General features: G+C 38.2%; 1 protein-coding gene across 1 annotated transcript in view; it reads right to left on the bottom strand.

Annotated features, from left to right (window-relative positions):
• Positions 1–1,210: 1,210 nt before the first annotated feature.
• ALKAL1 (ALK and LTK ligand 1) overlaps positions 1,211–27,253 on the bottom strand; it is a 36,369-nt gene continuing 10,326 nt past the window's right edge. Inside the window, exons 2-5 of the mRNA XM_088062555.1 lie at positions 11,746–11,799; positions 6,938–7,018; positions 4,619–4,695; positions 1,211–1,783 (exon numbers count right to left, since the gene is read on the bottom strand). Of these exons, the coding sequence (XP_087918681.1) occupies positions 4,631–4,695; positions 6,938–7,018; positions 11,746–11,799 (200 nt within the window). The 3' untranslated portion in view covers positions 1,211–1,783; positions 4,619–4,630. The remainder of the gene's footprint in view (positions 1,784–4,618; positions 4,696–6,937; positions 7,019–11,745; positions 11,800–27,253) is intronic.

Here is a 27,253-nt window from a genome sequence, read left to right as displayed (position 1 = left end):
GAGCCTTATCCTTTCTCCTCTGCTGAAGTGTTTTGGCCAATAATCCTTCTATGAAGTATGTTACTCACAGAGCTACAAAAATATCCTTCTAACCATTCAAACCACTGGGATTTTCAGTGTGAATATTGCTTTCAACATGGATTAGAGGGAGTCTTGAAAACTTTGCTCTTAGCAAAATAACATGATTGCAGAAAGTTTGAAAACCAATCCAGTTAATGACAAATACAAAGAGCACAGGAAAACCTTCTAGCTGGGACTACAGATGGGGTAAGTACTTCTGAAAGTTGTGGGTTGCACTGCTTAGAGCATCAGAGGACACTTCTCAGCTTTGGTGTGGTAATACACTGAACATATTGAAAAGGACAAAAGCCCCATTGGACAACAAGGCAGCTCTTTGCTATTTGATGAGGAATCCCAGGGCAAAGTTTTCCTGCTATTCTGTAGAGGGAAAAGTGTTGGGCATAGAAGCTAAGGCAACTCATGAAGCCCACAGTGAGGGAGAGGATAGAGATAATATTTTATCTGAAGGGATTAGCTTGAATGGTCAATTAATCTCAAAAATTGTGATTTGAGCATAGTAATCCATGTGTGTTGTCAATTATTCTGGGTCTGACCATAAAACCCTCACTGGATACTAGGTTCTTTGTAAAGCAATCACATGAGCTTGTAATAAAAGATATGAGATAGCAAATGGATAACAAATGTGACCAGTAGAATTTGATTTTAAATAAATAATATGTGGCAGTTGTGCCTTGGAGTCTTCCCAAATATTTAAGACTGATGTATCACCAGCCAAATTCAGTCATTATGCCCCTTGAATTTATGGTATTATACTTTAAAACATGTTTTTTCTTCTGTTAGACTTTTTTATTACCCCCTTTACATACTTGCAGATGTTTTCTGTTCACACTAGGTACATGTTGCATTTTTGTTTGCACCTTATTTAGCTGAAGAATAAATGGCTGAATAAAATTTACCCCATGAAAATCAAATGCTGTAAAATAGTAAACCCAAAAGTTTGAAGTTCTTAGAGGAAGATTATTTCAAGTCCACCAGTAGATTAAATATATATATATATTAGTGTATTTATAAGTGACCTATATATTTAAATAACCCCTCCTGTAAAATAGGTTTTTTTATGTTCTTTATTCCACCAAAACTGCATTGCAGTTTTCCAGTCTTTATATTTACATTATTTGCAACTCTTTCCATAAGTGCCGGTACAAATGTAACTGATGAAAATCCAGAATAGTCATACAAATGTTCCTGAAAGCAAGGTGCATTTCTGAGCAAATTTCTTCTGATGCACAATAATATATATGTATATATTAACAAAGCTTCATAATATAAAATATCTTCCATGGCAAGTAAAACTTCCCCACTTACAGCTTATTCAGATTTCAGTTACACAGACTTCTGCATTTCAAGTTAGTGCAAATAATGAGAGTAAGAGCCTGAGCAGAACGATGTAAATACAACGGAACAAGAGAAACAGCAAAATTTTACCAACTCCCTGCATATGGTTATAACATTTAATCAGTATATCATTAGTATTCTCCATATACAATGTATTTAAATAATTGGCTTGTCTGAACTATAGGCAACAAATTTACAAAATAAAATAATGTTTCACACAAATATGGAATGTCGGACAAATATATGAAAATAAAATGCATCTAGTAACAAAATGTTGTAAATCAAAAAGATAAAAGATGTCTTCTCCATTTTTGAAGATTTCAAGGCACTTTCTTGGCTAATCAGAATTCTCTCCTTGGTAGAAAGTCTGCAAGAGAAAAGGACATGCCATTTTATAACTAGTTTCAAACCAGAGAAGCAGACCGCTTAGTAAAATTCTGTTCATAAACCACATTTTCCTGCGGATTGCATAAATCATAAGATTAACTTCAAATGCCAGTAGGTCTTGCCCTCCTGTGAACACTAATGGGTTTTGCCTTGGCAAATCCTCAGCGTCAATGCCAAGAGGTTTAACACACAGTGGCCTGCGCTGCTGCACCTTGCAGTAAGTGTCCCCTGCACCTGGTCACGTGCAGCTCTACATTCCGGGTTTTCATCAAATGCTTTACTTCCATTTGCAGGGATCTGACTCAGGAAATGAAAACAAACCCTCCCAAACCTCTAAGAGCTGTGAGGGCAGCGTGTGCCCGGTATCCCGGCCCCGGAGCTACCCCAGCGGCTGCCCGGGGCGTGGCGCCTCTCCATGGTGCTGAAACATCCCTCCAAGGTCTGAGCGACCACATCCCACGCACGGATGATTGGCTTTCCCCAAGAAAAAGTTCCTTTCGAAGAGGAAAAGACCACATGTTCCCTGTATACCCGGATATTTACAGACGAGGAAGGAAAATATTTGCATAATAGCACTGCAGCTCTTTTTTAATGAGGAAAAGGCAGCCTATTCTAGTGCTGGCGGGAAAAGGCTTAAAAATAGCTGTTAGCTCTTCAAGTGAAAGAGCTTCCTTCTTCAAGGCAACCAAGAATCTCCAAGACTCTGTCAGATGTTAAAGTGAAGGCAAATTTTCTTACAGGCAACAGGATCTATGGCCATATCCTATCTACATTAGTAGATCAGATCCCTTGTGTCAAAAGGTGTAGTAGAAGCTACCAGAGAATCATGTTTGAAATGCAATGTTACTGAGGGATGAATGTATGTAACTCCTTTGTTGCACTCCCTATTAACAGGGAAGAGAGAGCGACTCCTGCCACTCTTCACCCTTCTCAAGAAAATGTTTCCATTCCAAGAATAAGTGGATCAGTAAACATGAAGATATGAGGATGCCTTATTTATAATGGAAACTATCCACTGTACTGAGTAGAGGAAAGGGGTGAGGGAGCACAGAGACAGCTGGGAAGCACTCAGATCATGGCTCTACTTTTTCCTATAATTTTTTCTCTATTTTTAACAAAGTAGAGAGAAAGCCAGCCTAGATACAACTTTAAGTGAGTGCAGTGCACACGAGCTGCTAGCAATGCTTACCATTTAAAACCTTCCTTCCCTATTTTTCATGTCTTTGAGTGTATTTTTGGCAGGCAAATTAAAACACCTGGCTTTGGAAATCATAGCAACTTTTGATCCTTTTGTGTTTTAAAGATGGAAATAGGATGAGATAGATGCTTCTGTACCATGGATATGTAGGCAGATCTTTGACTCATTCTCTTGGAAGAGAAAGAAAAAAGGATTTGGAACACCAGAAATTTATCTGAAAGCCCTGATACATGAATCCAGAGGTAGAAATGGATACACATAAAGGAAAAACAGAGACTAAAAAGGTAAAACTGCAGAAAGTAAGAGCGTGGTGGGATGTTTGAGAAAGCTAAGATTTAAAAGATAACACTAAAGAACAAACAGCAATTTAAGTACCCCCCTAAAAAAATTTATTTATTTTTTAATAAGGCATTCAAAAAAGGATTCCTGCCTTGAGTCATGAAAAAGAGATACAGGCAAAGTAATGAGATGCCTTGTCAGTCTCTGGTTCATTGTCCTTGTTATATTCAAAACCATCTGCAACACCTGGAAATTGAGAGGCCAAAGAGACTGAAACTAGTTAAGAAGAGAGGAAGAGAAAGAAATTATGTCATTTCTTCTCAGAACTGAAATTTTGCCATATTCTTTAAAGCACAGCCACCAAAATGAATCCCACCTCCACTGAGAAATCAAATCAGCTAACACTGACTCATATCCTACTCTTCTTTTCTTATTCTTGATTAGTATGAATTGAAGTCTTGATGCAGGAAGAAGTGACATACAAAACTCCCCCAAGCTCCAAGCTTGCAGTATTTGTCAGGAGGAGGTGGTGAAAGGAAACCATCTTTAAAGAAATTTAAATAAATTCACTGATTTCATAAATTTTAGTAAATAATAACAACTAGAGAGTGTATTTTCAAATTAACCTTTGAAAGTATAATCACCTTATTAATATTCAAACAACAGGAGAAAACAGCTCACTTGGAGATGTTACTTTTATCAGTGACAATGCTGTTTAATTAACACATTTGACATGCTATTCATAAACAAGAATAGACTGTTTTCTTCCCCAGACTGTTTAGTGAAACCTTTAGCTCTCCATGTCTTTATGTTCAATTTCCTTCCATCACCATGAAGTGGTTATTAACTTTTTAGAAATTCTCAGAAGACAATATGGGAATGAAAAGGGGTCCCAGAAATTAATGAAGTGACAGGTTATCTATGAAGATTGCATTGGCAGACCTGAAACCAAGACAAACTGTTTCTTCCATGGATTAATTGCAAAGTCCTCTGCAGAACGGCCTGAAATAAATGTGCTGATGATGTCCTTGGGCATTTTTTTTTTTCACCAAGCAGACTCCTTGAAATTTTGAACAATAAGAGGCCACCAAGTGCATTATTATGGACTGCAGTGCCATAAGTGACCTGTAGGAAATTATAGTGGGGCCTGACAGAGGTATTTTTGATTCTATGTATTTCCAGGAGTAGCAAGTCAGTTCTGCAATGCCAAATCTGCATGTTGATACATTCTGATAACACCACATTTCTGTATGCACACCTGATTACAAGGTACACGTGTGAAGTAAACCCCTAGACCATTCAACAAATAAGAAAATGAGTGGGGAAAGTTATACTTACATAGCAAACATCCTAGGACTGTGTACACAAAGGGCTCATTGCTAATCTTGTTAGCAATCTTGCACACCTTTTGTAATCTATAAAACAAAATTACCCATGGTAATAATGAATCTCTGTTGCCAGATACCCTCAAAAAACTGCATAAAATGAAATGCAAAGTTTGTACTTGAATTTCAGATGCTCTACACAGTGAAACTGTTATCTGATGGAAATTCATGAAATTATGTGTGCAAGATGCAATATTAGATTGTACCTTAGCATAATCAGTGCTCTAGAGGAAAAGTACAAGTGATGGCAGGAATTGAATTTCTACCAGGTAGTTTCCTACTGGGATGTGGAATAGCAGGAATTTAACTCATTAACTGGGAGGCTATTCTATCAGACTATAACATAGACGGAAGTTAGGCTGTTTCAAACATTTTATTATTCCATTTAGTATTAATATTGATTTAACTCCATATTTTTCATGTTTAAGTACCTCTCCTAATCATCAGACCAAAGATACTAACCTCCCACTTCCAATCCCTCTGTCATGTGTCCTTGGTTCAAATGACCACTTGGTTCAAGTGGACCCTGAGTCACTGCCATCCTTTCTGAAATTTGCTAACAAGAAATACATAGGTGCTAATTTATTTTCTTGCTTGATAAGTATTTTAATAAAACTATATATAAATTGTGCCAAACAGCAAGAAAATGATTGCTATCTGGGTTTCAGTTCCTCAGAAAATGTTTGTGTGTGCCAGAAGGAGAGGAAATAACTCATCCTCAGACATTTTGTGATGACTAAGGTGTCCCTGAAAGAAAATATCAAACCCCTCTAAAGACACAGGGAAAGATCTTGGCTATGATCAGCTTGAGTGATGGATAAGGTGGAGACAAATTTGAAGATTTAGCTCTCTTTTTTAAAACAACATTTCAGGTGAATGTAACTCATTGTCTGCTTTGGGTTTGGTTGACACAAGGGGGAACAAAAACTCTGCTGTGGATTAAATCACCCTTTTTATTTTACATTTTGCTTTGATAGTTGAACTGAAAAATAAGTTCTTCACACTGTTCAAAAATCACAGTCTTGTTTTTAACTTTAAGAAATACTATTTAATTAGAAGAAAAATAACATTACTGTGTTTCTTTAGAAATAAAGTGAAACACTCAGGAAATACTATAAAAAGTCTCCAAACAATATCCACATCTTCTGGATCCATGTATCAAGGCATACAATATGCAACATGGTATTTTTGTTGCGCAGCATGTAATAGAAATATGCATTGCCTACTCCTCTGTCCACTTAGGAAGCTGTATGTATATCTTTTGAGGATCAGCCATGGATTCCTACTTCCAGCTTCTGAGAAGTGTAAAGGCAAAAGGAGATGAGGGCTGCTCCATCCCCTTTCAAACACTAAACCCTCTGAGGTGCTGAGGAGCTCAGAGTTATGGTGAGAGAGCATCTCAGCTGCTCACAAACAGTGCTTCTAAGTGATGCAGTCAGAAAGTGCCATTGTTCTTTCACATTAAATCCTGAAAAGCTTGCAAAGCACCAAACTTTGTCCACAGATTGTGCTTACACATCCCAAATGAAATTCACCTTTTCTAATTAAAACATTATATTCTAATTAAAACATTATTTTCCACTGACTTTAATTGAATTGTCCGTTGCACTAGAGAATGCTGAAGTAACTTCTATTTAAGGATTTTCCATTTTGGGTTTTTGTTTGCTTTTTTTCCATTTTATCCAAGAACACTTCTATTTTCCAATGTCTCTGGCAAAATTATATTCAGGCTGTATTAAAGCAAAGCTTCTGCAGTCTCAGAGAGGAAGGTTGTTTGATGAGAACTGAAAGGATCAATAACAGAATGATGAATGAAATGATTTTATGTTATTTAATAATGGGCATATAACAGAACATTATACTCACAAGCTGAAATACACTAAACCCCAAAGATAAAACCCTACTATTAAGCATTAATAGAAGGTAAAGAATGGTTCAGATTTTATCTTGCACAAGTAAAGCTAAAGAGAGCAGGAAGGAGAAAATGGTTTAACATCTGCCCTCTGCATAAGCATGCCCTACTGATTCTTCTCAGTGTAGTTTTAATTTCATTTATTTCAACATCACTTTGAAGGAACTTCATGATTTTCATCTGACAGCAAGTGCATTAACAGAAAGTCTTAATATATTAAAAGACCCTGGGTATGTTTTGTAACGTTGTGCTAAAGAGCAACTGTTAAAGAAGGACCAGGACACCAAACACTCAAGAGGAAAAGTGTGTTGCCTTCAAACAAGTATCACAGCTATCATTAAAAGGTACTTTGCTACTTACAGGTTGGCGTTGAGCAGTCCCTTGTGTTGTGATACAGTCGATGAAAGTGCTTGCTACACTCTGAGGAAAATGTGACTGGCCCTGTTTAAAAGCAAGGAGGAGTTGACAACAAGCTCTCAGTGTCACTGCTCTGCAGCTTCAATGAATGACAACAACACATAGCATTAAGTTCATTTTTTCTTGGCTAAAACTGCATTTAGTCTTATATGATACCTTAAGCAACTATGATGCAACACAAGTATAATAATGCTGGTGGAATAGCAGAAAGAAATTCTGTTTCTTTGCCTTTATGCTCACAGTAGAAAACCCAGAAAAATGACATGTGAAAACAACAGGCTGATTTCGCCTTGAAATTCCAGTAATTCAAAATTAGCAGTAAAATTTCTTACATGGTGAAAAATAGAATGACAATTGCAATAGAATTTAGTTTGTTCAATAGTTGTCTGTAGTCTAATGTAGAAGGAATAATGCATCTGGACTGAGGATACTATTTCTAGAGATAAATAAAAGCAACATTTTAAGTAAATATGAGTTTCTAACCCTTGGGAAGATGAAGTACTTCCATGTACTTCATGTGCATCAAAATGCTTTTGATTTGCACATAGATGGTTTATAAAATTCTTAATATACAGTGTGGGTGTTGAGGGAAGAAATGACAGCTGAATAACATCTAGGAACCTGATCTCCTTTTAAAATAATCCTAGTAAAAAAAAGCATACAGATGTACAAAATGCAGGATGTGTTTCATCTTTGGCAAGGAAAATCTCTGCATGTCCAGAGCACAGTGCGCTGTTCTCTTCTCTGGATATACAGTGCCATCTGTTTACATTAATATTTGATAAAAAAGGTATCCCTGCTCATGGCCAGGGGGCCAACCCTGATGATCTAGATGATCTTTAAGTTTTCTTACAGCCCAAACCATTCAATTTTTCTATGAAAACCTGGCCCAGCTGTAACAAGTTGCCAAAGACCCCTTCCAAAGTTGCTGATGGCCAAGGAAAGTATTACTGGTGATATTCAAGTTGAAAAGGAGAGCAAAAATGTATTTTTTTGTACCACATAACCTGCTTAGCAAGACTGTCACTGAAAGCTGGGGATGAATATCCTGTGGTTTGGAAACATTGACATAAACTGACATTAAGTGAATTAGACTAAATTTAAGTCTAAGCTTTGTATGAGTAAGAACCCTGAATAATAATAGCTTGTTTCAAGCAATGCTACAAAATGATCCACATGAAGCAGGATCATTGTTGGCCAACTTTCCTTTCAGAGAAGATAGGAAGCATTTCTGGGAAAAAATACTTGTTTTGTTACTTGAAAGATGGCTTATGAGCCTGGTAAAATATATCAAGCTAATTCTCTCTAGATAGTGAAGCCAAACTGCCAAGAACTCCAGAGAAGATTCCTCTCTATGACAGTGAACATACTTGAAGGTTAGATATATTTTACAGTAGTACATGGATTTCAGTAGATTTCTTCATGCACAAATAAGCTTTTCAACATACTGGAAGAGCAGCCTTTGTGAGTCTGAACTGGAATATTGTTGCCATTTTTTTTATCTGAGTAATTAGGTTCATGGAAAAGTATATAATTTGAAATTATCCGGCATATATGGAGACAACACTGGCTTTTGTCACTAAATAAATTCCATGTCCCTTCAGATAATATATGGTTTTCTAGCTCTCTTCCCTGTCATCAAAAATAGGCTGTTAATTTTATTTGTGCCTTACAAAACACTCTGTGTCAGCTGGTTTTCCAAGCTAAATTGATAGATTGCTTTATGACTCACAAGATTATTTATGATTTTTCCTATAGTCAAGGACTGTTACATATGGTTCTTATTTGGTTTTAAAATGTGTCTATTATTCCTGGCATATGAGAAGTGTGCAATAATTTTCTTAACCCTGAAACTGTAAAGATAATGTACTATAAAGATAACGTTGATTTCAGTCTATGGATTACAGGATCTGGTAAAGCTATGAAAAATAAAATAAAATGTATAAAATACTACAACAGGCAGAAAACTCCATCACTGAAGAGGGAGGGAGGGAGGGAGGGAGGGAGGGAGGAAGGAAGGAAGTGGCGGAAGGAAGGAAGGAAGGAAGGAAGGAAGTGGCGGAAGGAAGGAAGGAAGTGGCGGAAGGAAGGAAGGAAGTGGCGGAAGGAAGGAAGGAAGGAAGGAAGGAAGGAAGGAAGGAAGGAAGGAAGGAAGGAAGTGGCGGAAGGAAGTGGCGGAAGGAAGTGGCGGAAGGAAGTGGCGGAAGGAAGTGGCGGAAGGAAGGAAGGAAGGAAGGAAGGAAGGAAGGAAGGAAGGAAGGAAGGAAGGAAGGAAGGAAGGAAGGAAGGAAGGAAGGAAGGAAGGAAGGAAGGAAGGGGCGGAAGGAAGGAAGTGGCGGAAGGAAGGAAGTGGCGGAAGGAAGGAAGGAAGGAAGGAAGGAAGGAAGGAAGGAAGGAAGGAAGGAGGGAAGGAAGGAGGGAAGGAGGGAAGGAAGGAAGGCGGGAAGGAAGGAAGGCAGGAAGGAAGGCAGGAAGGAAGGCAGGAAGGAAGGCAGGAAGGAAGGCAGGAAGGAAGGAAGGAAGGAAGGAAGGAGGGAAGGAAGGAAGGAAGGAAGGAAGGAAGGAAGGAAGGAAGTGGTGGAAGGAAGGAAGGAAGGAAGGAAGGAAGGAAGGAAGGAAGGAAGGAAGGAAGGAAGGAAGGAAGGAAGGAAGGAAGGAAGGAAGGAAGGAAGGAAGGAAGGAAGGAAGGGAGGAAGGAAGGGAGGAAGGAAGGAAGGAAGGAAGGAAGGAAGAAGGGAAGGAAGGAAGGAAGGAAGGAAGGAAGGAAGGAAGGAAGGAAGGAAGGAAGGAAGGAAGGAAGGAAGGAAGGAAGGAAGGAAGGAAGGAAGGAAGGAAGGAAGGAAGGAAGGAAGGAAGGAAGGAGGAAGGAAGGAAGGAAGGAAGGAAGGAAGGAAGGCAGCAAGGAAGGAAGGAAGGAAGGAAGGAAGGAAGGAAGGAAGGAAGGGAAGGAAGGAAGGAAGGAAGGAAGGAAGGAAAGAAAGGAAGAAAGGAAGAAAGGAAGAAAGGAAGAAAGGAAGGAAGCAAGGAAGGAAGGAAGGAAGGAAGGAAGGGAAGGAAGGAAGGAAGGAAGGAGGGAAGGAAGGAAGGAAGGAAGGAAGGAAGGAAGGAAGGAAGGAAGGAAGGAAGGAAGGAAGGAAGGAAGGAAGGAAGGAAGGAAGGAAGGAAGGAAGGAAGGAAGGAAGGAAGGAAGGAAGGAAGGAAAAGAGAGGGAGAAAGGGAGAAAGAGTAGGTAGAAATTCTGAGCCAACAAATAGACTTTCAATATTTTGGAATGATCCTGCTTTCCTTATTCATTCCAGCTAATCTTACACAAGTAATTTCAGCATTTTTGATGGCAACTACTCATGCAGAAAAGGACTATTAATTTAATGAATGGCTCCAGAGACAGGCCTTCAAGTTGTTGTTTTTTTTTCTTTTTATGATTTACCACACTCGAAATACCTTCTGTAAAACTCATGGTTGTTTTTTCCCTAGTTCTGAGTAATGAAATTCATTCTGTATTCATTACTTAGCTTCCCTACATTCTTATGTTGAGCTTTTTATGGTAGCTGAGGAGTTTCCAAAGCTAAAAATGAAAAGGAAATGGATTAAGTACTAACATAAGCAAATCTTTCTTGTCTGTCCTTCCCAGGAGACGAATATTCAATATTGCTGTGTTACATAGCATAGCGTAGTTTGAAGCTCTATGTTAATTTCTCATATGGACTGAAAATGGTCAGGCTCACAGTTACTCTTGTTTATTGCAGGGGTGAAGGGCCAGCTGGCTCTGGTACATTTCCTGTAGATTCCATTGGGTTGCAGTGAGCCACTGGCAGACAGATCCTTAAAGTTGTGCTTATCCCAAAGGTCTGAATACACTACCCCCATGCAAAAGAGACAACAAATGCCTTCCTTTCTTGTCAAATACTGTTTGAAATTTCCAGCAAAGAGGAAATGCAGAATTATTTCCAATTCTCTTTTTCATGCTCTGGTGGCCAACTATTTCTCTAGCTTTTAGTTTCAATACTTCAAATAACCTTGAAAATCAGCAAGAGATTTGCAGTGTCATACTTCGAGGCCTTCACTTTTCTGAGATACAGAAAGCTGGAACTGGAGAGCAAAGAATCAGTGCAAGCACCTTGTCATTGGCAACTCGTATTGCATGTATTCAGAGGGTACAATATTTTTCTCAGTAGCTACAATGCAGTCCCAAAGTGAAGTGCATTATACAACTGCATCTCAGTTTTCAAGTATTTGGCTGCAATCATCATAAACTTTCATATTTGAAACAGCAAGTTGTTTTTATTTTTCATTTACACTACTTTAATCCTTCCTTGTTCTATCTGTTTCCACTAATAAAATAAGTATACACACATAGACATCATGAGACAGATGGAAAAAATTTTCCCTGATTTGCTGAAAACTTACTTGGTCACAAAGGTCTGTTTCTTAAAGATATGTTCAGGCCAATGAAAAGTTCTAAAATTAGTTAATGTGAAAATAAATATGGAAAGCACAATAGGAGGATAAAAGTTAAACAATGACTTTTAAATAATGTTTTTACTTACCACATTATGAAAGTTATTTTTGACCAGATACTTCAGTTGATTATTCAATGAAATTAGAGTTCTTCAAAAATTTCTGGTTCTAAAATATGCACATTTAACTTCAGAAATGTTAATTTGGTGTTGAGCCTCAAAAATAATTAGTAGTGTGACATTTGTAGCTACTTAGAATATGCACATGTGGGAAAAGACAAGCAGCTGCCTTACCTGTAAAATGTTTTATGAATTTGTCTTTTAGACTGGAATCTCTTGGAAAAATTTCTGAGGAGAGAAGAAAAAAATTATATTTATGTCACCAAGGAATTAAAATAAAAGCTCTGAAAGCATAATATGTCAAGGTGTTTGATGTACAGAGACCAAATAGCTTCCCAAATTAACTATAGAATTAATTTTCATAGTGAAGTATTTCAGATAATTTCCAGATGAATACTGAATGGTCATCCTACAATGCACTATGATTTTCTGACACTAATTCCTGCACATCTTAGGTCTGAGTGGGGCTGTAAGTATAGAAATATCACAAATAATATAAATACATGATCATACTTATAAGTATGTAAATACCTGAAGAAACAATGTAAAATACTTAGATAAATACAAATTAAATATCATTTTTTGGGTTTTGAAATAGCAAGTACCTGAAGGGAAAAGTCTCCTACAAATCACCTAAAATAGACATGGGCCGTGCACATTTTCATTGTGGTATTAGTAAAAAAACGGTCCTCCTCTCCTGTGAAAACTGCTGTGAATTTTAAAATATTCCCTCTCCATTTTTGGCATCTTTTTCCCCAGAAAGTACAAGAGAGTACTCGGAACATATAAAACAATCACAGAGAACAGAAAATGGAACAAAAAAAGATAAAAGTTCCTTTTTCTTTTTTTTCTCTTTTTTTTCAATGGGATGCTGCCTCTGGCTGACAGCATAAACTTTTGATGCAAGTAAATATCCTCAGAACTAGTACACCTCCCTCCAGCCTCATGAATTTTCCACTGAAAAAACTATTACAAAATTTTTGGGTACCTGTAGTTATTACTGGAGACAGTAAAAAGCTGCCTGTTATGTCAAATTCAAAAAACCTTCCCTGGCAGTTCCAGACAAGGAACATGACTAACTTGCACCATTAGGACCTACAGTTAAATAGATTTATTCACTAAAAATATTTACTTACATCTAAAGTAATTTTAAATCCTTGTATTCCTCTGCATTTTTTCAGTTCCCAATCCGAATTAACATGTAGCTCAGAAGAGAGCTAGTTTCCTTTCATACTACAGGAAGATGTTGGTTATCTGCCAAGATAAATTCTTAGCACTGGCTTTAGACAGTTTCTCAGAGGTCACATGGGTGTATTTTTAGGCTGGGATTTTAAGATAAAATGCCCAAGTCTTACTGCAACTCATCAAGGTTAGGAGACCTACTTTACTTAAGATTCCTTAAAAATGTCAGTTTAAACTAATTCATTTTCTTATTGCTGAAGAAATTTCACTCCTTCTCTAATAAACTTAGAATTTTACTGATAAGGCATGTCAGGTAATTTAAAATTATACAGAATGAAGAATATAAAAAGGCAAAGTAGGGAAACAATTGGTGTGAGCTTTGAATGAGATGCCTCAAGTAGACACGTACTGATGAATAACCACAGCCTGGTGAAGGATAGGCTAGGATCTGACCACTCTTGCTCGGACAAATAGCATTTAGATACAGACATTTGCAAAGTGCATAGAATTTCCTACGGGAACAGTAACTGCTTTTTGCCCCATAAAATTTTCTATTTACCCCATAAAATTCTTTAGGAAAAGTCTGTATACAGCCAAAACCCCACCCCTTAATGCCCAGAAGGTGAAACAGGGAGGACAGGACAGATCGATGCTCTGTCAAGGAGCTGTGCATTGCAAGTACAAAATTGCAGCTGTAGCCGTGTTGGGAAGCCTGAGAAGGAGCACTGCAGAGTCTGCTTTCCACGAGTAACCCACATTTGGGGCAGGCTTTAGAGCGGCCCAGCCTCGGCTGCCCCAGCAGGGAAATCTGGGTCAGTCGTGTGCTGAAAAGCAGCCGAGCGGCGCTGCCTGCGTGCCGGCTGCTGTCCCTCCGGGCAGCAATCAGCTTTTCAACATGTGCCCGCCGCTCAGCTTCCTGCAAGCGCTCCTTTGCTTAATAGCCCAGTGCATTTACTGGGTACAGCACAATCAGTGAGCCCCCAGCCCTGCACAAAAACAATCTCAGCTCATTTGTATAAGAATCACGGGCAGCGCAGGTTTCTGGAACCCTCCTGCCTCTAATGGCAGAGGCAACTCCCCCTGAACTCTGAATTGCCCAACACAAGAACAGTCATTTTCTCCCTTCTTCCAGCAGCATAGCCAAGCCCTTCTTTCTGTCTGTACACAAATTCGAGTCTGAGGTCTCAAAGGACTTGGCATTTCAATCAAACTAATGAACATCTTCTTTGAATAGAACATGTGTCACTGACTCCTGATCACACCGCAGCCAGAAGCAGGATATCAAGTCCATACACACTTCTAACAACCTCTTCTATAAAGCGGCAAAAAATCACCATGAAAATGCCCCTGAACTAGCTTTTCCTGGCCTCTAACAAATTCTTAGTTGCTCCAGTCATATTTCATGCATTATGTATCACCTATTAAGGTGTCCATTTTCAAAATAAAGGCTCATATCCTCACAATGCAAGTTAAATTTTGACATACTAATTTCACAAAAGAAAAGCAGAAGCCTTGATATAATAAGACAGATTGGTAAAGTATTACTAAAATCAAAACATGTCAAAGTCACACTGAGAAAAATTGAGAAAGAAACAGGAAAATGAAAAACTGTTTCAATTGTGAAACCACGTGAAGGGGAAATGTTGGGTGGAAGGGGCTTATTCAATCCATTCTTGCCCCAAGACCATATTACACAAACTATTAAAAGACACTCAGTATATATCCTATGTGATATAGCAACACTGATTTTAATCAGCTGGAGGAATATTTAGACTGTGGCATTCTCATGCCCAGGCTTACAAAGTGCGCACTGCTTAACACGGAGTACACCTGTGTTAAAAGGTACTTGCGCTATTGATCCTGTGTTTGTTCTGGGCATACTCTCAGTTTATATCATAAAAAAAAACCTTTGTTCAAGGATTTCTTATTTACATTAGGACCTCTATGTATATCCTAAGGTATTTACTCATCTGGGGCAAAATATTTCCTGTCCTTCCACAGACAGCACTGGCCATGGGCAACTATTAAATGGTGCTACGATGGATTTGTTGGCTTTTCTGTCTAAAATAGCAGGAATATTTATGGTAAACTCTAGGGACAAATTTAGAGAGTTTTCCAGCTCTGCTTCACAGAGAATGGTTAAGTTTATAATGCAAAGTTGGTTCTAAGCCAATCCATACTGTTAGTTTTATCAAGATGTGTCATTTTAGAGATCTCTTGGCTTTAGGTAAGAGGTGACTAGATCTGCCTGCGTTTTATCCCAGCTGGGATAAATGTGATGATGGGGAGAGCTAGCAAGGTCTGAGCTAGGAATCAATAAGCAACAGCTGATCCAGCTCTCCTCTCTCAAATTTTGTTATAAACTTTCCAAAGTTGATTTAACCACTGTCGTAAAGCTAATTCCCTCAAAGATTAGTCTTTCAGTTGTTATTCTGTACCCAGCAGCTGACAGGAATGTTTCATTTTTCACTAATTTGGGTGAAATTACAAAAAAAGTTAGGAGATTAAATAAACCACATCCTGGTCTCAGGTTTGTCTTCAACTTGCAATTTAAGACATAGTTGCTCCACCTTCAATGGGTCTTTTCTGCCACCTTTCTGTGCCTTCAGTTTCTCTGTGTTTTGTGTGTTCAGGCTGCAAAGTTGTGACAGCAGGTGCTGATTTTAACCTGTGTTTGCAGTGTCTCCAGTATCATGTCACCATAATTGTGCCAGGAACATTCATGTCCTAATGGAGTACAAATAAAAAGAACTGTGATCGCAGCCCTGAAATAAGCCAACCCCACACAACAGTTTGTTGACTTGGAACATAAAACCTTGACATACTCAGGCAGAAAAAAATCAAGATCAAGCATTTGTTTATGTTCCCAGCAGACAACTTTTGTATATTTTTAGTTTATTCAGAGAATTCATGTCAATCATACAGCAAAAGTATTCCACTGGTCAAGGCTGGGCCAATCAGAAGTGGTGGTAACACCTTCGTGATAACATATTTAAGAAGCTGTTGTGCAGATGTAACTGCAGCCAGAGAAGAGCAGATTGAGAACATTGAGAGGAACAACTCTGCAGACACCCAAGTTCAGTGGAGAAGGAGGAGGAAGGGGAGGAGGTGCTCCATTGTGCTGGAGCTGAGGTTCCTCTGCAGCTGGTGGTGCAGACCATGGTGATGCAGCTGTGCCCCTGCAGCCCACGAAAGTCCAGGGAGATGCAGAGATCCACCTGCAGCCCCTGGAGGAGCCCACACCAGAGCAGGTGGGTGCCTGAGGAAGAGGAAGCTGTGAGCCTGTGGGAGGCCTGTGATGGAGCAGGCTCCTGGCAGGGATCTGCAGACCCATGGAACAAGAAGCCCATGCTAAAGCAGGTTTCCTGGCAGGACTTGTTACCCCATGGGGACCCACAGTGGAGCAGCCTGTCCTTGAAGGACTGCACCCCAGGAAAGAGTGGCCCACATAGCAGGAGTTTTGTGGAGGGCTGTTCCCTGTGGGATGGGCTCCAGTTGGAGAAGTTCATGAAGAATTGTCTCCCGTGGGAGGGATACCACACTGGAATAGCAGCAGAAACAACATGCAATGAAGTGACCTAATATCCATTCCCTGTCTCCCTCTGCCACTGAGGGGGAACAGGTAGGTATGAGAAGTGAGGGGTGGGGGAAGGTGTTTTTAAGGTTTTATATTACTTCTCATTGTCCTGCTCTGATTTTGTAAGTAGTAAATACAATTAGTGTCTCTAATTCCAGCCCCTTATGCCCATAATGGTATTTGGTGACTGATCTCTCCTGGTCCTTAACTCATGAACCTTCATTATATTTTCTCTCCCCTGTCCAGTTGCAGAGGGTAGTGATAGAGTGGCACTGGTGGGTGTCTGTCATCCAGCCAGGGTCAACCCACTACAGTTGTGCATTTTCTTGTTTCTATCTGTGAAATGGCAGAAGAAAACTGTCAGCAGTAAGATGCAGCTGAATATTCTGTTATAAACCCAGATGCAGGCTTCCAAAACATTTTGGCATGAAAAGAGAACGTGGGTTTGGGGTTTTTGTTTTGTTTTGTTTTTTAGAAAAAACATTTCATGTCATGCAACTGCTTACAACTCAGTATGTTTTAGCAGATTTTTAAATAAATGTGACATTTTAAAGGACAAGACTCTCCGAAGTTTCAATTTATACAAAAGTTATATTGGTTCATAGTATACAAATAAACCTTGCAATGGTTGAAATATCATGCTCCCAAAAATGTCAGCAAAACTATCTCAAGTACTTACACAGGCAAGTCACATTCATTTGGGTGGAGCTTTTCTTAACTACAAATTCTTCGCCTGGCCTAGAGATGGCAACTCTTGCCTACTGCAACAATACAAGGTGAAGCACTACTAGCAGGATGTTTGCATACTTCCAACAATGTCAAGATGGTTTAGTTAGCACAGAAAATAAAATGTTTGGTGATAAAAGTGATAATAAAATCTATTAAATGTGAATTCGTTAAGAATTTTATAAGTTCCCTGAAGAATTGAAGCAACAGAGATGAAATTTAACTGGAACAAGATAATAATACCCAAGTAAAGTGATCTGCTAGGAAGATGAGTTAATAGAATGACATTGAAATGTCAGGATGAAAGTATCTTCAGCATGATTGTCCCAAATATAAGTGAAATCCTAGAAAAACAGTGCTTAAATATATATATATATATATATAAACTGAATGTCCCAAAACATCCTTTCTCTGCATTTAATCTACATACATAACTATTCCTACAACTTTTAGAAATAGATGTACTGCCTCAGCTTAAAAAAAATAAAAAGAGTTTTGCTCAAAATAGAAAACAGTTCAAGGAGCAAAGATAAGGAATCTTAGTGGAGGAAAAATTGTTAACGTTCATTCGATAAGAGTGTGGTGTGGAGTAAAGCAGAGCTGTTATACTTGGGAATCACAGAAAAAATACCCTGTGAATAAATGGAGCAAGAAGTGTGTGCTTAGAGCTCTGGCCTGGGCATAACTGCTAGAGGTAGATAGAGACATGTGGTCACCACTGTGGGCAGCTGGCACAGGGAGTCGATCCCAGTCCCTGGCTGGGGCACTTTCCACACTGAGGTTTCACAGTGCGCAGGAGAGCAGCTCCTAGCACAGCCCTCAGCAGCAGATGATGCTAACCATGGCTGAATCAATTAGCATATTCAGTACCCCAACCAATTAAAAGGTCTTAATTTCCTCCTTTCATTATTACACTCAGGCTGTGACCAGATTGCACAAAGCTCTTACTTCTGGGTGCAGGGCTGGACAAAGTCCTTACCTGAAAAACTGAGGACTTCCAGAAGCTTTGGGTACATTGGAAATGCTGTATTTTCTATGCTGCTATGCCATTGCTACCAGAAGGATATTAATTTTTGTTTTGTACACAATAGACATATCAGTATAGATTGAAATGCTTCTCTGGCTCCTCATGTGGTGTCTGAAACAGCAGAGAAACAGAGTATGCACTTTGTTGAAAATGTGAGACATTTTTATTCCCTACTAAGGGACCAGCAATTGATTCTGAGGTCCTTAAGAGTGCTCAGAATCCTTAGGATGAATTTGTGGTTGTATTACAACTCAGTTCACAGATGAATAGTTTTAATGCTTTTTCTATTGCAGTATCCCATAGAGACAGGAAAACCCTTTGTGCAACAAGGAGCAACTCATTCCATCATTATAAATCATAAATCATTAAATATTTTATATTATTTCTGTTAGAAACAACTGCCATATGAGAAAATATCTACTTAAATGCTGTATTATAATTCTCTTAGACTACTCATTTGCAAATTCTACTACATAAACTGCATTTCTGCTTTTGTTTTGTTCTTTTTCTTCCAGTTTCCTGCAGATGAAAGTTTTACAATAATTTCTAGTTGTCTTAGCAATTTGTTTATTTACCCCCAACCCAATTCACATATGCTGCTTTCCGCTGCTACATCTGCAATTCATTCCTTTAGACATAGGAAAATACCTATTTCTGTGTGCAGTACTGCGAGAAGTCACTGTGTTACTACTCCTGTTAAGTAACACACACAGCTCCCACTTACTGAATACTTTTGTTTTGAGACTTTGATGTGTACATACTGAGCATAGATGGAAAATGAGTCAACGCTCCAGACAGACACATTCCTTTCTGGATGTAATATTGCTGTTTGAAATTCAAAACTCACCAGATTCCTCCAAGAAGACTACAATAACTTAGTAATTTTTTTTTCATTTTCTGACACTTTCTACTCTAGCAAATGAAGAATTTTCTAGTATCTCAGTATTTTCTGGGGAAGAAAAAGCCTCAGATAAATCCCCAAATCAATACTGCTTGGATTCACAGAGGTAAGAGTGTCTGCTCAAGAGAAAATCCAGAATTAATATATCACTGCATGCCACTGCCATCTACTGAATGTAGAATATGCTGAAAGTACTCATGCATACCTTCTTGCTCTGAGAGCAGAGCTTACCAGGCTTCCCTGCCTAATGGGAGTCCTTTCAGTTCCCATAACACAAAATATACTCCAGAGCTTAAGGGTTACACATAGAGTGCAATTAAGAATCCGTAATTAATTACTTGGTCAATTTATCCTCCAAAAAAGTAGACATAAACAGTATTCTAATCTCTTTGGACTTACTTGTTGTTCATAAAATTTTTGCTCAGCATTAGGACTTTATTTATACAGAAAATTGGAAGGCACATTGTGATATATTATTTTACCTCATTAGTCAATTCCTAAAATGCTTGTTCTGCTCCCGTGTCTAATAAATGCTTCCATTTTTAATTATTTGTCCAGGCTTGAAACAGTGCTTCTAAAGATACTTAAACCAATGACTTAACATTTACTTGCCTTGGTATTCATTCCAGTAATATTTTTCTGACATGAACACAATAATACCCTTTTTAAATGCAGATTAATTGATATATCTTCAAATTCTCCCAACTTTAGTTATAAACATAATATCTGGTCTTAAATTTTAATTTAAAATTTAATTTAAATATCTGGTCTTAAAATTTTAAGATTTTATTCTGGAACATTCACCAGAAACTTGAGTAATGAAGTGGGCTGTGACATCAGGCAGTTTAGAGGAACAATGGAATGACCCCAAAGAGAAAGCCTACCAGTGTCTGCTTTCATAATGGTTGATGCAGTTTGCCATGCCAGCCACCGTTGTCAGGAGTATTACATTAAAAAAAAATCAGTGTTATTATTAACTCTGCTAAAGCTGGGTGTAAAAGGAAGCATTAGCTTCCAAAATCACAGTCTGGCATTTAGTCACGATTTCTATTTTTGTTCTCTCTTCGCTCTAAAGTCAACCATTCACTCTTATCCCAGAATGTCTATTCACTTATGTCCCATCTCTCTTACTCACCCTTGTAAGTCTTATCTACATCAGCTGCTCCCTTAAAACCAGGGGAATTAATATCCACAGGGCATTCAGGAGCATAAATGCAATCAATTTGGTTAAGTGAAATCAATTTGGTTCTACTGCAAATACTGGACATTTAAAGAAATGCACAAATTACTGTACAATCGGATTCCTAAAACTGATAAAAAAACCCAAAACAAATAAGGACACCTACAAATGGTGTGAAAATAAGCCCATTAAAAACATACAAAGAGCAAAGTATACATCTTTCCTAGTTCTGCAAGCTTAGTTTTTGTCTGTAGATCTATGTTTGTATGTCCTCATAAAATTTGCTTGAGGGATGACTCCTGCACACTACAGATGTGAATAGATTTGAAGTATTTCAAATTTCTCCATATTTACCTTTTGCTTGGAATGGAATATTCATTATTTCTTTTAAGATTTCTAAAAATAGTTTTGAAATTTAATTTGAAGTGCTGCCTTTTTACAGTGACCAGAGGCAAATTCTACTCTCACTGATAGTCGTATACTCCCTCTCATTCATTAACACCTCATTCATGTAATTGCAAGAGAATTATGGAAGGCTGTTTTTACTCAAGTAGTTTTCAGCTTTACTGTTATTACAGAGACCCTCAGGTGGATATCAAGAAAACAAATGACAAATGTGGGACACAATTTCTGTTGGATTTATAGAATTTATTTGAGCAATGGGGCAGTAAATTTTAGGAACACTTATAAATAGCATGGAAAATTCTTTACATACTACTATATAAATGGTAACACAAAAGACGTGACTCTGATCTTTCTTCAAGAATAAAGGGTTACTTATTTATCTCTAATGCATGATGAACAGGGAAGAGAAGTCTTGCATTTCCTAGAAACACTCCATTTATTTGAAAAAGGTTATGAACAAGATTCTTGATGTGCTTCCCAAAATAGCAGATAGCTGGATTCAATAAATCATTGGCTTCAGCCAAATGATTCTGAGTGTGAAACACCAATTTTAATTCAAAATAACTATTTCAGTTATGTTTTATGTTCTATCATCCCCATTGGATCGTGGCCTATGAACACCTAAGAGGGCTAATTTCTCCTTAAATCCTTACTACTATCTCTCTCCTTGAGTCCTTCTGATTAAATCCTACATCTTACCTAAAAACAATGCAAGTTTGTAAACCATGCACCAAAACATGTTCTTAAACTTTGAGAAGAAGTACATTTATTTGCTGCAGTGTTTTATCCCTAAATCCCCCATTATTTGTTTACTGCAAATTATTAAATTGAGTCTGTTTCTGAATTAATTCAGTTTACTTACAAAGGAGAACATGGGATTAGAAATAAAATGTCTCAAGCTGCTTGCCACATTTCTGGCCAATCTGTAAGTAACCTCCCGCTGATTCAGCGCTAATTTTTATTTAAAAACTGTCCATTATCCAGGCCCTTTTTGGATGTTTCAAACTGTAAAATATCACTGTTTTTAGGAAAAGCAAATGAACTTTGGTGTATATCATGAGACAGATAACTTTTAAAGCAGTCCATTTCTTTTCAAGCTTTTCTTTCTGAAACACCAGAGCCATAATTGTGCTGCTGTCTCAGAAGGCGTTATGTGCTCATTTCTATTCTAAATTTATATTCTAAATACGTGCTCATTTGTATTCTAAATTTTCTTCACTGCTGCAGTTTTTCTCCCATTCATCTGTGGTGGAAAATGAATGAAGTTTTTCTTTGAGAAAGCAAGACCTTCAGTCCTGTAATCCTTGTACCCCTCTATTAGACATCACCAGAGATACTGCGAGCAGATTGTCCCAGCCAGGGATAATGGCAGTCTGGGATCATGGCAGTCTTGCAAGCACAGTCCATCCCAACCACAATGTGGGATGGGGGAAACCTGCCTTCTTTCATGTAAGTGCAGGAAGGAGAAATGATACATAGTCCTCTGATAAACTCTTGTTTTCTCCAGGTTTTCCTATGTTTCAAGTGAAATCAGTTTTTCAATAAAAACTTTCACAAAATCAGATCAGAAAGCAAATACACATACTGATTTTACTTTGCTTTTTCATTTTATTATGTTGCTAATTAGAAAGAATATGTAAGTTCTTTCCTTTCCCAGCTTTCTGACTTGAACTCCAAGGACCATCTTTGAGATACTACAACTGCTCATGTAGTCTCATCTTCCCACTCTGTGTGATCCATCCACATCACCATATCGATCAAAAGTAAAAGCACCTTTCTACTTATTTAAAAGCACCAAGGATGAAGACTGGAAAATTCATGCAGATGTAAGAGAACAAAAGTAGGAGAAACAGGCAGAGGAGTATTTGGTGTTCATCTTGTATCTCTTGGAGCACTTTCAGTGGATACAAAACACGTTCCTACCTTTATTCATACCGAGGTCAATCTTTCAGAAGCTATGAGGACAACTATATTTAACCAAGGCCCTTCAGCAGCCTCAGAAAGAGAAAAGGTGGACTTGTAGTCAGAGGAGGATGATACAGATCTGTTCACATCCATGGTAAGGACACAGAAAGATACTTCCCCCACTCTTCCCTGTCCCTGCCCTACTCTTCCCAAGCCATTGCCCTTTGCCTTCTCCCCTCCCTTGCGTTCTACTTGGCCTCCGCACCTTGTCTGGACTCCGCTGAGCTGCGAGTGGGAGCAGAGAGTGACAGGAATAGTTAGCAATCATTGCTATGAAGACAACTAATGGCATGAACAGTAATTCCAGGGAGGCCTTCCCACCTCAGCAGCGCAATGACTATTTACGGCCTGAAAGGGCTTGCCAGCCACCAGTTCAACATCCTCTTAAGGGCAAGAGATTATCCCTAGAGTTGGCTCCTCCAAGACTGGGCACTGAGCTGTGAGAAGGACACAACCTGAAGCTGGAGGGAGCTAACTCATTCAAGCTAAAGAAGAAACATTTAATCGTGTCTGAAGTGTCAGGATAGGTGGACTGGGAATGGGGAGGACAGTTTCTCCTGCTGTGAACTATTCACGTTTTTCAGCACTGGGAATATTATGTTCCTCCTCTTTCCCTTAAACTTTGATTTTTCTTGGATTAATTCACCATTTGTGAAGAAAACATAATTTCTCGCTAAGTGCTTAGACACTGTACTTTCATTTCTCAGAAAAAGAAATCACAGCTCAGTTCTGGTTAAAAGACTGCTGTAATGGTATTATCATCATCATGAACTTGAAGAAGCTGAGCCCTAGCTGCAGTATGAATGCAGAAACCAGCACGTAAGAACTGCCCTATCTAAATCAGAGTATCTCCCACAGCATCTTCCAAGTATGTCCAGAAATATGATACTAAATAATTTCTCTATGCTCTATTCCTTTATAATTTATCAGTTACATGCTGTACCAAGTCATTCATTATCCAGACAGAATTTGTACAAATTTATGTCAGTCCATAAATTTGCTGTAGGTGTTTCCAAATGTGGGGTTTTTTCCTGTCATGTCTGCCAGTATTTCACCTTGTCACTAGTACTATGTGAAGGATCTTAGCCAGATAATGGAAATGTACATCAATTTCACATGTGAAGCCTTCTCTCAAAACCATCCCATTCTTTCTGAATGTAAGATTGGCAGTCAGTTCCAGGTAACTTAATTTTGGTTGAACTAAAAATTCCTTTCAAGTTTTCAGGTGCTACTGTCCTTCTTCTAATAATTTCCTAACTTCTGTAAAGTCTTCATGATTAAGCATGTTTTTTTTGTTTGAGGTTGTCTTTTTAATTTTTAACAGAGAATTTGAAAATACTAAAGGAAGCATTTATTAGCATAATGGTGAGAGTAAAAAAAAAATTCTCTTTTTATTCATAAAAGTAACAAACATCTCTTAGATGTTCGTTGAAAGAAAAAAAAAAATCTCTATGAAGTTATAAGTCTTTCAAAACTACAATTTCCCAAGGGATATTTACAAGCTAATGCCCTTGAGCTGGGGCACAGGTCTAATTCCAAGACTGGAAGAGCTGTAATGCAAGACTACAGTAAAGGGTGGAAAATAAGTGTACATCTCAATGTATCTCTTTGAGACTGGCAACTGTCAAAAACCACTGTCTGAACTGGGAGCTCCAATTGCCATGGTTAGTGACAGAATCCATTGTTTGAATGTCAAATTTTGGAATAAAAACCAAGAGCAACTAAGGAAATAGATTCTGTTTAGAGTCTTAGCTTACGTTTACAGCAATAAACCACAAAGCATTGTGTAGAAGCAGCTCTCTGAATTCCCAGCTATTATTCTAGGAGCTGGTGTACTCTCAAATAACACATTTTTGAGGACTGAAAAATGCTGGAAGGAGAGTATGCCCTGATTCTGTTCTCCTTGATTTCAACAGGAGCAAAACCAGGTCCTCAATCTGTGTGTAATTCACATGATCTACTTAGCTAAACAATTAAGTCACAGCTCTGACATCTGATATTTATTTTAAGTTCTTTGAGCCAGATTCTCTTCTCTGAGCCAAGCCTTTTTTCTGTTCTGGTGGCACAGAGGCTATAACAACGATGGATTTTCCCAGCTGGAGAGTCTACTAGCATGAATAAGTCTTTACCTGTTTGGCAAAATCAGCTTTCATGTTATTTCCACCCCTATTTCACCCTCTGAATCTTTGCCATACTCTTATGAGAAAGAGTAAATTACTAGGCATGGGCTACATTCCTCATTTCCGTGTGTCAAATATCCTTAATGTGTATACTCGCCTCTTCAAATTAAACCTATATGGTTAATTTTAAATAATCCTTAGGCTATTGTACCTGAAGTAAAAACACAGGCTGCTCTGGTGCTCCTTCTGTGGTATTTCAGAAGACATACAACTGAGGGTCCTTCCAATGTGTGTTACCAATGTTACCTCAGAAGCTCTAAACCCAGGTTCTCTGGGTCACTTCTATCTGTGCAAGCCATGCTTAATAATTTATTCACAATGCAAGGTCATCCCTAAAGAGCCTTAAACCAAACATGCCAACTTCTTAGTCCCCATTTCCACTCTAAGAGAGCAGAGGTTGTTTGAAAGGATAATCTGAAGACAGGTTCAGCTGAAAACTGTGAGGTTCCACAATGGTGTTTGTCAACCCTTGCCTGAGTGGGGAACCTTATGGCTCCTCCTACATTATTGTAGGGGATACACGCAATGAGAAGAACTTTAAGTGAGACAAGTTCAACGGAGATGAAAAAAGTCAGGATGCAGTTTAACACTGCACTTACTTGAGTCTACTTTGACCAACAATGCAGTGTGGAACTGATCTGCTGGGAAATGTGAATGCATACAGAGGGATTGCCTCCTGTGTGTGCTGCGGGAAGTAATGGAACAATGCTAAGACATTGTGAAGGGACCACCAATTATTCAAACTTCATCCACACCTTTTAATGTGTTAAGACTCTCAAGGAATTAGTCAAGGATCCGAGTCCAATCTCAAGATGTACTCACATTCTAATTCCTTATGTCTGGTCTGTTTTTTGATTAACTAAAATCTGGAGCTCTCCACAAGTATATGCTGGTACATAGTGCAGGCCACAGCTCTTCCCCAGTGCCACACAGAGGCTTCAGTGTCACAAACAGATTTATTATAGACTCTGCCTTGGACAGCTGAAAAATCATTGATCTCAGAGGCAACTGGAAACTGGTAGCAAACAGGTTTACCAAGCAGAAAGAAAATAAAAGCAGTAAGTATGGAAAGTGTGGTTTCTAAGAAAAAACTAAAGGTCTCCTTGGGCATGTCTCTTATTTCTTAGTATCCCCTTTAGCTACCATATCACTGTGCCCTACTTCTGGGGAGAGCTCTATTCTAAGGTGTGAGTTCCAATGAACACTTAAAATGGTCACCAAACAGCCACCTACCACATTTCTCTTCCGAACATTATATAATGGTCAAAAAAAGTAGGCTCAGAGCTTCATGTGCAGATTGTTGGCCAAGGAAATGAGTCAACTTGGGAGGTAAACAACATCAAAGAGAGCAACATTCAGAATGCAGCAGTTCTGATCCAATGCTTTTTAATCAGCCACTTTCCAATATCTCATTAAGACTTGAACAAAGAGATTGAAGCATTGGCTTCTTCTAGGGCTTCAGCCAAGTGTAATGAAATTATACCAGGATATATTTACGAGGTTGGATATCTTGAACTCAGCTGTAATTATGTTTATTAGTAATTCTTCAATAGCTGCTCAGAAAGCATATTTGTATTAGTTAATCCTTGCCTGTGGAGACCCTTATATTAGCTTGGCAAAAGAACATTAAGAAGGATGGATTTCTTTTTTTTCCTTCTCAGCAAATCCCTGTTTCCATCAGAAAATGCTGTGGGATCAAGAAATAAGCCAACTGTAGTGTATATGGTTACTTTTCTGCTATTACTATTAGACATCACTTTAGAAAACAGTTAAAACTAGAAAGGATAAAGATCTAGATTAATATATTCTGATAAGTTTCCTTTGAAATATAAAAAGTTATTTAACAACTATACTTTGCATTATGAGACTCTGCAACAGCACCACATACAGACAAATAAGCATTATGTGCATACTTCATCTTTTTTCTTTTCACCTCTGTCAGAAATATGAACATGTAAAACACTAAAATACATACTTATTTTGAAAAGTAAAGAAAAAAATCTTAAAACTATTACAGATCTGATGTATGAGTTTAAGCAAAAGATCCTTCTTTTTGAAATAAAATTTAATAAACAGGATGGCATATCCCTGAAATAATTCAAGTGAGAAAATTTAGGGTACTATGAAACCCTTGCTATTTTGAATACTAATCTGTGAATATGTACTTCCCCCTTTCCAAGAGGAAAGATATATTATAGTACTAATTGTTCATTAAACTTACAAAAGGATAATTCACTGAAAATAATGAGACATATAGGAAAGACAGGTCAAACTATTCAAGGCATTATTTTCTGAAGCTATTTTTCCCTATTCATCTATAACAGAAAAATCAGCCACTTGGAATCACTAAACTATCAAGATATTTCAGATGATATTTCAGATGAATCCAGAGACTCCAAATTATGCCTGGAAAGTTACTGGAGGGCTCCTGACTGAAGGCAAAACCACTCTTAGAATAAGATACAGAGACTACATATCTGTTAGTATTAAGAGGAAATTCACTTCATGCAATTCTGCAAAGCACTCTGTTTTAGCTATC

This window comes from Pseudopodoces humilis, chromosome 1, assembly GCF_049639895.1.
Source record: "Pseudopodoces humilis isolate 2021_Gansu_Grassland_sample_001 chromosome 1, ASM4963989v1, whole genome shotgun sequence".
NCBI classification, from domain to species: Eukaryota; Metazoa; Chordata; class Aves; order Passeriformes; family Paridae; genus Pseudopodoces; species Pseudopodoces humilis.
This window is presented reverse-complemented; position numbering and strand designations above follow the sequence as displayed.